The sequence below is a fragment of the Suricata suricatta genome, chromosome 6 (assembly GCF_006229205.1).
Source record: "Suricata suricatta isolate VVHF042 chromosome 6, meerkat_22Aug2017_6uvM2_HiC, whole genome shotgun sequence".
In the NCBI taxonomy this organism is placed as follows: domain Eukaryota; kingdom Metazoa; phylum Chordata; class Mammalia; order Carnivora; family Herpestidae; genus Suricata; species Suricata suricatta.
Genome location: NC_043705.1, coordinates 2,186,418 through 2,198,722, shown reverse-complemented (window position 1 = coordinate 2,198,722; position 12,305 = coordinate 2,186,418). Strand labels below are relative to the sequence as shown.

The following is a 12,305-nucleotide window of genomic DNA, read 5'->3' as shown; positions in this document are numbered from 1 at the left end:
AAAGAAAGGAAAGCTTTGGATTTTAATATGATCCTGTCAGCCATGTAAATCTGAATCACTTTATGCATTATCCAAAGTCAAAACAACAAAAACAGAAGCATTTTAAACCCCCCAGAGTTTATGTTGGCATAAAAATAAACACATGGCAACAAAGTTAATTTTAAGGACCATATTGGAACTGAAGGTCAGTACAAACAATACAAAGTATATGAGTGCTATGTGTTGCAGTGTCTGATTTAGTGTGGTAGTCAGAATTTGAGATAACTCTAATAACCCATGCCCTAGTATTATTTCCTTGGTTTAGTGATTATGACTGGTTATTGTCCTCATACTTAGATTATGTCAAAAGTGATTTCCATATGTAATTAAGATTGATTTAATTCAACCTTAATTTTTCTATTCAGTTAACATATATATATATATATATATATATATATATATATATACACACACACACACACACACACATACATATACATATATATATAATATATCTGTCCTAGAAATAAAAACTTTTCTATTTATAATAGTAGTTGCCTAACACATATCAAAACTGGCTGTTATGTTTTAATAAGCTGGTATAACCAGATCAAACAAATAAAGGACCTTAGGTTTCCAGTAATCTGGTAAGCCATTCCTCACTGAACTTACCTGAACATTCTAGGTGAATTTTATTAATAAGAGTTGATCTAATAAGCGATGTATAGACCTAATGAAACATTTCATCTTATCTAGAATACGAGTTTCCAAGTCTTAATTAGCATAAGCACGAAAGCCCCATTTCCTAAGGCTTAAAAACCTATATTTTTTTCCTCCTTAATGAAACCGTATGTGAATTTATTCATTGGTATTGTCCCTTTCATTTTTAGTTAATATACCCAAATATATACTTAGCTCCATATGGAAGTATTTGTTTTAGTTTTGAACTTTCTCCTAAGATTATGACCTTCCCAAAAGTATCTCAAAATATCAGCCTGGGAAGATTGCAGAGTGGGAGGATCCTAATAATGTCAACTTGTCCCACAAAAACACCTAGATAATAGCCATACTGGTGTGACTAACCTAGAAGACAAACAAAGTACTAGCAAACAGTCTCCTCACAACTAATCCTGGAGAGGAGGCCACGTGGAAACTAGTCGGAAGGGAGCGGTCCCATCTGGGTGGGAACCAAATAAATCTGCAAGACTAACCAAAACCAGGAGTGACTCCTAAGGCATGGAGACTCCATACCAGACACCCCAGACATAGGAGACCTGCACTGGGAAGAGAAGTCACCATAATGTTGGGCTTTGAAAACCAGAGAGGCTTAACGGTAAATTTTTACACTCATTGGGGCTTAATGCCAGGAACTTTAACTGATTTTTAATCAGCAAGCTTGGCTGTAAGGGGGTTGAAAGATGATAAGAAAATGAGTCCTCACCCTTAAAGAAACAGCATAGGAAAGAACTGCCAAGATACAACATGGTCACAGCAGTTTGAACAGCACCTGGAGTATATGGGAAAGAGATTCATTAACTAATCTAATAATGTGCACTGGAAGGGCAGGAGTCTTTGGGAGACTTCTCCAAGAACAAAAGAGCTGGCAAATACTATTTCTCTTCCCTGCCCTCAGTACAGACACCTTAACAACTGTGTGAACGAGCACTCCCAATATGCCTTGCTAACTGTCTTCACCTTGTTCCTGCCATCCCTGTGGACTTTCCCCAACTAGCCTGCCCTGCTCAGTGAAGTCTTTCCAGTGATGCTCCAGCCAGACCTCATGTTTCTTTCTTTTTTCTTAAAAATTTTTTCTAATTATTTATTTATTTTTTGAGAGAGAGAAAGAAAGCATGAGCAGGGGAGGGTCTGAGAGAGAGGGGGGTACAGAATCTGAAGCAGGCTCCAGGCCCTGAGCTTAGCTGTCAGCACAGAGCCCAACGCGGGACTCAAACCAACAAACCACGAGATCATGACCTGAGCCAAAGCCAGAGGCTCAACTCACTGAGCTACCCAGGCGCCCCACCCCCCAGACCTCTTTTTTCAACTACTGCTGGCAGGGACTTATGCATTTCTTGGATATGATGAAAAAAATTATGATACAAAGAAAAAGAAAGATATTTCATGCTCATGGATTGGAAGTTCAAATAGTGTAAAATACCCAAAGCATTGTACAGATTTTATGCAAACTCTATCAAAATACCAACATACGTTTTCACATGTAGAGAAAACAAATAAAAAATTTTATGGAATGACAAAAAAACCTTGGATAGAAAACACATCTTGAAAAGGCAAGAAAAGAGATGATGTATCACAATTCCAAATTTCAAGTTATACTAAAAATCTTCAAAAATCAAGAGTATGATACCAGCAAAACAAAAATAGGCACTTGGAAGAAAAGAAAAGTAGAGAAAGCACAGAAGGAAACCCGTGATTACATGATAAATTAATCTTTGACAAATGATCAATGGATATGCAGTGGGAGAAGGACAGTCTCTTCAGCAAATGGTGTTGGGACAACTGGTCAGTCACATGCAAAAGAATGAAATGGATGACTTTCAGGGCGCCTGGGTGGCTTGGTTGGTTGGGGGTCCAACTTGAGCTCAGGTTCGTGAAATCGAGCCCTGCATCGAACTCTGTGCTGAATGTTTGCTCAGAGCCTGGAGCCTGCTTCAGATTCTGTGTACCCTTCTTTCTCTGCCCTTCCTCCACTGTGGTCTGTCTCACTCTGTCCCTCAGAAATAAATAAATGTAAAACATAAAAATAAAAATAAAGGAAACTGGACCACTTACTTACACAAAAAAATACACTCAAAATGGACTAAGGACCTAATGTGACACCTGAAACCATTAAAAAAAAACTAGAAGAAGAACACATGCAGTAATTTATCTGAAATTGACCACTCAATATTTTTATAGATATGTCTTCTAAGATACGGAAAATAAAAGCAAAAATGAACCATTTGAACTACATTGAAATGAAAACCTTCTGCATCGCAAAAGAAATAACCCAACCAAACCTACTAAATGAAAAAATATGATGTATACAATAAAGGATTAGTATCCAAAATATATAAAGAACTCACGCAACTCAGCACCCTCAAACAAGTAATGCAATTACAAAATGATATATCTCTCAAAAGAAGACATAAGGATGGCCACTGAACACATCAAAAGATGCTCAGAATTACTGATCATCAGGGAATTGCTAGTTGAAACTACAAGATGTTACCTCACAATTGTCAAAATGGCTTAAATCAAAAATAGACAAAAACAAGTGCTAGAGAGGATATATAGAAAAGGAAACTCTCTTGTACTGTTGGTGGTAAGGTAAATTGGTGCAGCCACTTTGGAAAACAGTATGGAGTTTCCCCAAGAAGTTGCCATTTGCAACACGTGGAGGAACCTAGAGTCAGTCAGAGAAAGGCAAAACCATGTGATTTTACTCGTATGTGGAATTTAAGAAACAAAGCAGATAAAGAAAAAACAAGAGACAAACAAAAAATCTCTTAAATATAGAGAACAAACCAAAGCTTTCTGGAAGGCAGATGGGTAGTGGGATGGGGGAAATATGCGAATATCAAGAGAAGCACTGAGTAAGGTTTAGAATCGCTTGCTCTGATGAGGAAGAAGAGTGCAGTCCCACGTGCTGGCAGTGCGGTCTGAGGAGCTCCCGGATTCCTGGGGGAGAATGGTTCTCTTGCTTGGAGTGCATCTGATACAGGAGATAAGGCAGGAGACGTGGTGGCTGACATAGTGCTGCCCTATTCACCAGTCTCTGTGTATGGGACACAGACAGCAGGTGAGGCCAGCAAACCCTGACACCTGCTGTGTGTTGTGATTTCCCATAAACCCTGAGTGGCTGTCACTGCACAGTTGAACAAACATTTACTGGGACAAGCCGGTATGGGCACAGAGCAGTGAGAACCTCCTATGGAGGATCAGGGCAGTCCAGGCCAAACCGTGGGAATCTCTGAAGTGTTGGATTTTGAAATACAACTGCGCCTGAGCTAAAACTCTGGAGAGAGGTTCCACCTGTTGCCAGAGAGCTTGGGCACAGTCATTGGGAAGGTGGGGAGCTGACAGAAACCAGACACATGGAAGGGTGATTAACTATGTGTCTGTGAGGAAGCAAACTCCCTGCTCCGGACACTAGAAAAGCTGTTTTCACCCCGAGCCTACAAGCACTAATAGACCTCAGTGACCTAAACAAAGCGACTGCAGCCAAGTGAAGAACAAAGATATTGCAACAAGCCCCAACCCCTGTGCCCTCTAACCTTTTCTCCACTAAGAACAAGTACTCTTGAGCATCAAAGTAACAGGCCCCTCCCCTTGAAGATCAGCACAAATACCTTCGACAGGCTTAGTCTACTGATCATAGAGTGCTGCAAAATTTTAGCTCCTAGAGAAACTGGATATGGTCTCATTTATTTGCTTCTTTCTTCTCTTATTTTCTTTATTTCTTGTATGCAGAAAGCAAATTATTTTATCTTATTTTATTAATATTTTTAATTTTTATTTTTTCCTCTTGTGTCTTTTTTTAAAATTAAGCTTAATTTATAAAGCAGACCAAAATACTCCTAGGATACAGTTTTATTTATTTGATTTTTTTAATTTTTAATTTTTATTTTATTTTGTTATTACTATTATATTTTTCTTCCTCCAAAATGACAACATGGAGGAATTCACCTCAAAGGAAACAACAGGAAGAAATTATGGCCAGGGATTTAATCAATACAGATACAAAAAGATGTCTGAAAAAGAATTTTAAACAATTATAAGGATATTAGCTGGGCTTGGAAAAAAAAAAAACATAGAACACATCAGTGAGTCCCTTTCTGCAGAGATAAAAGAACAAAAGTCTAATCAGGCCAAAGTTAAGAATGCTATGCTCAAGACACAAACCCAAATGGATGCTATAAAAACAAGGGCCACTGATATAGAAGTTATGATCATGGAAAATAACAAAGCTAGAAGAGGGAAACAAAGGTAATGGATCATGGAAGTGAAAATAAGGAGTGTGGTGACTTACTAAAACAGAATAACATTCACAGCATAGAAGTCTCAGAAGATGGAGAGAGAAAAATGGGTAGAAGGATTCTGTGAGCAAATTATAGCTAAAAACTTTCCTAGTCTGGGGAAGGCTGCAGACATCAAAAATCCAAGAAGCACAGAGAACTGCCATTAAGTTCAACAAATGGCAACCAATTGCCAAGACATATCATAGCCAAATTCAGAAAATACACAGAAAAGGAAAGAATCTTGAAATCAGCAAGGGAAAAAAAATGTCCTTAACCTACAAGAGAAGATAGATCATGTTCTCAATGGATGTGTCCACAGACACTTGGTAGGTGAGAAAGGAGCTTCTCATTCAGTGTGCTGGACAGGAAAAAATATGCAGCAAAGAATACTCTATCCAGCAAGATGGACATTTAGAATAGAAAGACAGAGTTTCCAGACAAACAAAAACTAAAGAAATTTGTGAACACTAAACTAGCCCTAATAAAATATTATGGGGACTCTGACTGGGCAGTGGGGGGAACAAAAGCAATAAGACTAGAAAGAAACATAGAATATCATCAGAAGCACCAACTTTACAAGTAACACAGTGGCACTAAACTCATATCATTCAATAGTCACCTTGAATGTAAATGGAATAAATTCTCCAATAAAAGACATAGGGTATCAGAATGGATTAAAAAAAAAAGACACATCTATTTACTGCACACAAAAGACACATTTCAGACCTAAAGACATCAAAAGATTGAAAGAGAGATGATGGAGAAATATCTATCATGCTAATGGACACCTTAGGAAAGCTGGATTAACCACACTTATATCAGACAAACTAGTTTTAAAGCAGACTATAAAAAGACATTATGAAAACCATTATACCATAATTAAAGGATATATCCATTCAAAAAGATATAACAATTGTATATTTATGCCCATGATTTGCGAACATCAAAATGTACAAATGTATATTTAATTAATAATAAGCATAAAGAAACTCATTGATAGTAATACAATAATAGTAGGGAATTTTAACAGCCCACTTCCAGCAAAGGACAGATCATCTAAGCAGAAATCCAGCAAGGAAACAATGGTTTTGAATGACACACTGGATTGGGTGGATTTAACAGATATATTCTGAAACATTCCATCCTAACGCAGCAGAATACACATTCTTCTAGCGTGCACATGGAAAATTATCCAGATTAGATCACCTACTCTGTCATACATCAGCCCTCAAAAGATACAAAAAGATCAAGATCATACCATGCATATTTTCAGACTACAATGCTATGAAATATCAAGTCAACTGAAGAAAATCTTGGAAAGACCATAAATACTTGGAAGTTTTAAAATATGCTACTAAAGAATGAATCAGTTGACCAGAAAATTAGAGACACAATTAAAAAGCACATGGAGGCAAATAAAAATGAAAACATAACAGTTCAAACCTTTGGGACGCAGCAAAAGCAGTCATAAGAGGGAAGTATACTGCAATAGAGGCCTACCTTAAGAAACATGAAAAGTCTCAAATACACAACCTAGACTTACACCTAAAGGAGCTAGAAAAGGAATAGCAACTAAAGCGTAAAGCCATCAAAAGGGAAATAATAAAAAAAAAAGAGCAGAAATAAACAATACGGGGTGGGGGACAGTAGACCAGATCAATGAAACTAAGAGCTGGTTACTTGAAAGAATTAATAAAATTGATAAACTCCTAGTCGAAGTCATCAAAAAGACAATAGAAAGAACCCAAATAAAAGGTGAGGGATCATAACCAACACCGCAGAAATACAAATAATTATGATAATATCATAAAAATTATATGCCAGCAAACTGGGGAACCTGGAAGAAATGGATACATTCCTGGAAACTACTAAACAAACTACTAAAACTGAAACAGGAAGAAATAGAAAATTGGAGTGGAATCATAACTAGAAGAGGAGTTGAAACAGTACTCAAAAATGTCTACCAAACAAAAGTTCAGGGCTAGATGGCTTCCCAGTACTTAAACAAGAGTTAATTCTTATTTTTCTAAGCCAGAAGGCTTCCCAGACATTTAAAGAAGAGTTGATACCTAATCTTTTCAAAATGGTCCAAAAAGAAAAAAGAAAAGAAGAAGAAAGAAAGATGTTAAGAAAACTTCCAAATTGATTGCACAAGACAAGCATTCTATACCAAGACCCCACTAAAAAGGAGAATGATACGCCACTATCCCTAATTAACCTGAATACAAAAACTCTCCATAAAATACTAGCAAATTGAATTCAACAGTACATTAAAGAATTATTCACCATGATCAAGTGAGATTTATCCCTGAGCTCCAGGTCTGGTTCAATATTCACAAATCAATCAATGTGCTATGACAGTAATTTAAAGAAAGGATAAGAATTTTATGATTCTATCAATAGATTAATAAAAAGCATTTGACACAATACATCATCCATTCTTGATAAAATCCCTCAATAAAGCAGGGATTGATGGAATATACGTCAACATCATAATGGCAATATATGAAAGACTCACAGCTAAAATCATTCTCAGTGGGGAAAAATTGAGAGCCTTTCTGCTATGGTCAGGAAAAAGACAAGAATGTCCACTCACCATTATTTAACATAGTACTGGAAGTCTTCATCTCAGAAATCAGACAACAAAAAGAAATAAAAAGAATACAAATTGGCAAGGAAGAAATCAAAGTTTCACTCTTTGTAGATAGCATGAATTCATGTAGAACCCCTCAAAGACCTCACCAAAAAATTGCTGAAACTAACACATAAATTCAGCAAAGTAACAGGATATAAAATCAATGTAGTATAAAATCTGCTGCATTTCCATACGTCAAAATGAAGTAGTGGAAAAGGAACCAAGGAATCGATCTCACTTGCAATTACACCAAACAACAACAATAACAACAACAATAACAACAGATTTCTAGGAATAAACCCTATCAAAGAGGTAAAATGTCTGTACTCTGAAAACTAGAACAGTTATAAAAGAACCCGAAGAGGACATAAATAGAAAAATTATTATATGCTCATGCATTGCAAGAAAAAATATTGCTAACACGCTTATAGTACCCATAGCAATCTACACATTTAATGCAATTCCTATCAAAATACCACCAGAATTTTTCACATAACTAGAGCAAACAATACTAATATTTGTATGGAACCACAAAAGACTGCAAATAGTCAAACCAGTCCTTAAATGAAAAACAAAACTGGAAGCATTGTGATTCCAGATTTCAAGCTATATTACAAAGCTGTAGTCATTAAGACGCTATGGTACTGGAACAAAAACAGATACATAGATCAATGGAACATATTAGAAAACCTAGAAATGAACCCACAACTATATGGTAAATTAATATTTGACAAAGCAGGAAAGAATGTCCAATAGAAAAATGGTTTTGGATATTTTAACAAATGGTATTGGAAAAATTGGACAGCCACGTGAGGAACAATGAAACTGGTTCACTTTCTTACACTATACACAAAAATGAATTCAAAATCGATGAGAAACCTACGTGTGAGATAGGAAACTATCAAAATTTTAGAAGAAAATACAGGCAACAAGCTCTTTGACCTTTACTGTAGCAATTTCTTACTAGACACATTGCCAGAGGCGAGGGGAAGAAAAGCAAAAATGAACTAGTGGGACTTCTTCAAGATAAAAAGCAACAACAACAAAAAACTTCTGCACAGCAAAAGAGATAATCAACAAAACTAAAAGGTAATCTGTAGAATGGGAGATAATATTGGCAAATGATATACTCAATAAAGGGTGTTTATACCAAATCTATAAAGAATTTACCAAACTCAACACCGAAAAAACAAATAATCCAGGTAAGAGATGAGTAGAAGACAGGAGTAGACACTTTATCAAAGAAGACATCCAGATGGCTAATGGACAGATGAAGAGATGCTTAACATCATTCATCATCTGTAAAATACAAATCAAAACCATAATAAAATACCTCCTCACATTTGTCAGAATAGCTAAAATTAACAACACAAGAAACAACATGTGTTGGAGATGATGTTGAGAAAGGGGAACACTCTTGAACTGTTGATAGGAATGTAAACTATTGCAGTCACTTGAGAAAACAGTGTGAACCTTCCTCAAAAAGTTAAAAATAGAAATACCGTATGATCCAGCAATTTCACTGTTCATTATTTACCCAACGGACACAAAAATACCAATTTGAATGGACACAAGCACCTCAGTGTTTACAGCAACACTATCAACAATAGTCAAGCTATGGAGAGAGCCCAAATGTTCATCAAATGATGAATGGGTAAAGAGTAAGTTATATTTATATATACACACAAGGGAATATTATTCAGCCATTAAAAGGAATGCAATCTTGCCATTTGCAACAATGTGGATGGAGCTAGAGTGGACTTTGCTAAGAGAAATAAGTCAGCCAGAGAAAGAAAAAAAACATGATTTCACCGTAAAGTAGAATTTAAGAAACAAAACAAATGAGCGTATGGGAGGAAGAGAAAACAAAGGTAGAGGGAAACAAACCATCAGAGAATCTTAAAGATAGAGAACAAACTGAGGGTTGATGGAGGGAGGTATGTGATGAATGGTCTTGATAGGTGATGGGTATTAAGGAGGGTAGTACTGGGTATTGTATATAATTGAAGAATGAAGCAAAAAAATGCACTGTTGTTAACTAACAATTTAAATAAAAATTAGGAAAAATATTTGTGCCCCTATATTTACCGTAGCACTAATTTCAAGTTTTATTATAAATTTAAATACCAGTAAGGTTACCAAAAGTGTTATATTAATTTCTGGTGTACAATGTATTGATTCATCAATTTCATATATCACCTGATGCTCATCCTAACAAGTGCAGTCCTTAATTTCCATCACCCATTTCACTTATCCCCCTACCCACCTTCCTTATGGAAGCCACCAATTTTCTTCTATAGTTAAGAGACTGTGTCTTGCTCTCTCTCTCTCTCTCTCTCTCTCTCTCTCTCTCTCTCTCTCTCTCATTTTGTTTATTAAATTCCATATATGAGTAACATCATATGGAATTTGTCTTTCCTGAGTGACTTATTCCACTTAGTATATAATACTCTCTAACTCCATCCATGTCTTTGTAAATGGTAAGATTTCATTATTTTTAAGGCCGAATAAAATCACATAGTGTGTATATACCACATTATTTTTATCCACTAATCTATGGATTGACAGGTGGACTGGTTTCATAATTTGGCTACTGTAAATAAACCCACAGTAAACATAGGAATGGATGTCTCCCTTTAAATTAGTCTTTTTGTGTTTTGGGGAGGTAAATATTCAGTCGTGAAATTCCTGGATAATAGGGTAGTTCTATTTTTAACATTTTGAGAAAATTCCATACTGTTTTATGCAGTAGCTACACAAATTTGCATTCCTGCCAACAATGCAAAAGCGTTGCTATTTCTGCACACCCTCTCCAACACTTGATGTCTCTTGTGTTTTTTATTTTACCCATTTTGACAGATGTGAGGTGATATCTCAGTGTAGTTTTGATTTCCATTTCCCTGATGATGAGTGATGTAGAGCATATTTTCACGTGTGAATTGGCCAAATGTATTTCTTCTTCAAAGAAATGTCTCTTCATGACTTCTGCCAACTTTTAATTGGATTACTTGAGTTTTTTCGGGGTTGTGTTTTATCAGGTCTTTGTATCTCCTGGATACTAATTCTTTATTGGATACATCACATGCAAATATTTTCTCCTTTTCAGTAGGTTGATGTAGTTATGCTGATTATTTCCTTTACTGTGTACAAGTTTCATTTTGATGTGATCCCAAATGTTTAGTTCTGCTTTTATTTTCTTTGTCTTGGGAAATGTATCTAGAAAAGTATTGCTACGGACTGTCAGCAACATTACTACCTGTACTCTCATCAGAATTTTTATGATTGCAGGTCTCACATTTAGGTCTTTAATTCATATTTAGTTTACCTTATGCATGGTGGTCCAGTTTCATTGTTTTACATATACTTGACCAGATTTCTCAACATCATTTTTGGATAGACTTTTTCCTATGGGATACTCTTTCATATTTTGTCAAAGATTAATTGACCATATAATTGTTGGCTTATTTCTGGGTTTTCTATTCTGTTCCATTGATCTATGTGTCTATTTTTGTGCCAGTACAATTCTGTTTTGATTACTAGAATTTTGTAATTTAACTTGAAATCTGGAATTGTGATACCTTCAGCCTAGCTTTTTTTTTTTTTCAAGTTTTCTTTCAGTATTCAGGGAATCTAGTGGTTTCATAAAAATTTTAGGTTTGTTTGTTATAGTTCTGTGAAAAATGATGTTTTTATTTTGATAAGGATTGCAAAAAATGTGTAGATATTTTTGGGTAATATAGACATTTTAACTTTATTTGATATGCCAATCTATGAGCATGGGACGTCTTTACATTTCTTTGTGTTCTCTTCAATTTCTTTCATCTATGGGTTATAGTTTACAGACTACAGGTTTTTCACCTCTTTGATTAGACAATCCTAGGTATATTATTATTTTGGATCAAATTGTAAATGGAATTGTTTTCTTAATTCCTTATTCTGCTGTTTCATTATTAGTGTATAGAAATGGAACAGATTTCTGCACATTGATTTTGTACCCTGTGACTTTATTGAATTTATTAATTTTGGTAGATTTTTAGTGGAATCTTTTGAGTTTTCTTTTTTTTGTTTTAGTTTTCAATAAAATAACACGTCTTTTATTAAATTTATTACTAAGTTATTTAATTTTTTCATGATTTGTGAGTGAAAATTTTCCAGTAGTTTAAGGTAATATACAAAACTACAATTGATTTTTGTATATTAAATTTGTATCCTGAAATTTCGCTGAGTTATTTTGCAAATTTCTTAAGATTTTCTTCTTTTAATTTTTTTATTTTTTCCTGTTTTTAAAAATAGTTTATTATCAAATTGGTTTCCATATAACACCCAGTGGTCTTCCCCACAAGTGCCCTTCTCCATTACCACCACCTCCATCCCCCTCTTCCCCTCCCCCTTCAACCCTAGGTTTGTTTTCAGTATTCAATAGTCTCTCAGGTTTTGCGTCCCTCTCTCTCCCCAACTCTCTTTCCCCTTCCCCTCCCCATGGTCCTCCATTAGGTTTGTCCTATTAGACGGATGAGTGCAAACATATTTTGCTTAGCATGACACCCTCGAGGTCCATCCACTTTGCTACAAATGGCCATATTTCATTCTTTTTCATTGCCAAGTAATACTTCATTGTGTGTGTGTGTGTGTGTGTGTGTGTGTTGTGTGTGTGTGTGTGTGTGTGTGTGTGT

The 12,305-nt window shown here is 35.5% G+C and overlaps 1 protein-coding gene across 5 annotated transcripts in view; it reads right to left on the bottom strand.

Annotated features, from left to right (window-relative positions):
• Positions 1-12,305, bottom strand: part of LOC115293663 (olfactory receptor 2W3) — a 101,596-nt gene that overhangs the window by 82,265 nt on the left and 7,026 nt on the right. The window contains exon 2 of one of the 5 annotated variants that reach the window (XM_029941338.1): positions 11,666-11,687. The exons of the other annotated variants lie outside the window; for them this stretch is intronic. Within the exon in view, the coding sequence (XP_029797198.1) occupies positions 11,666-11,687 (22 nt within the window). Of the gene's footprint in view, positions 1-11,665; positions 11,688-12,305 lie in introns of those variants that run through there. 5 annotated transcript variants of the gene reach the window in all.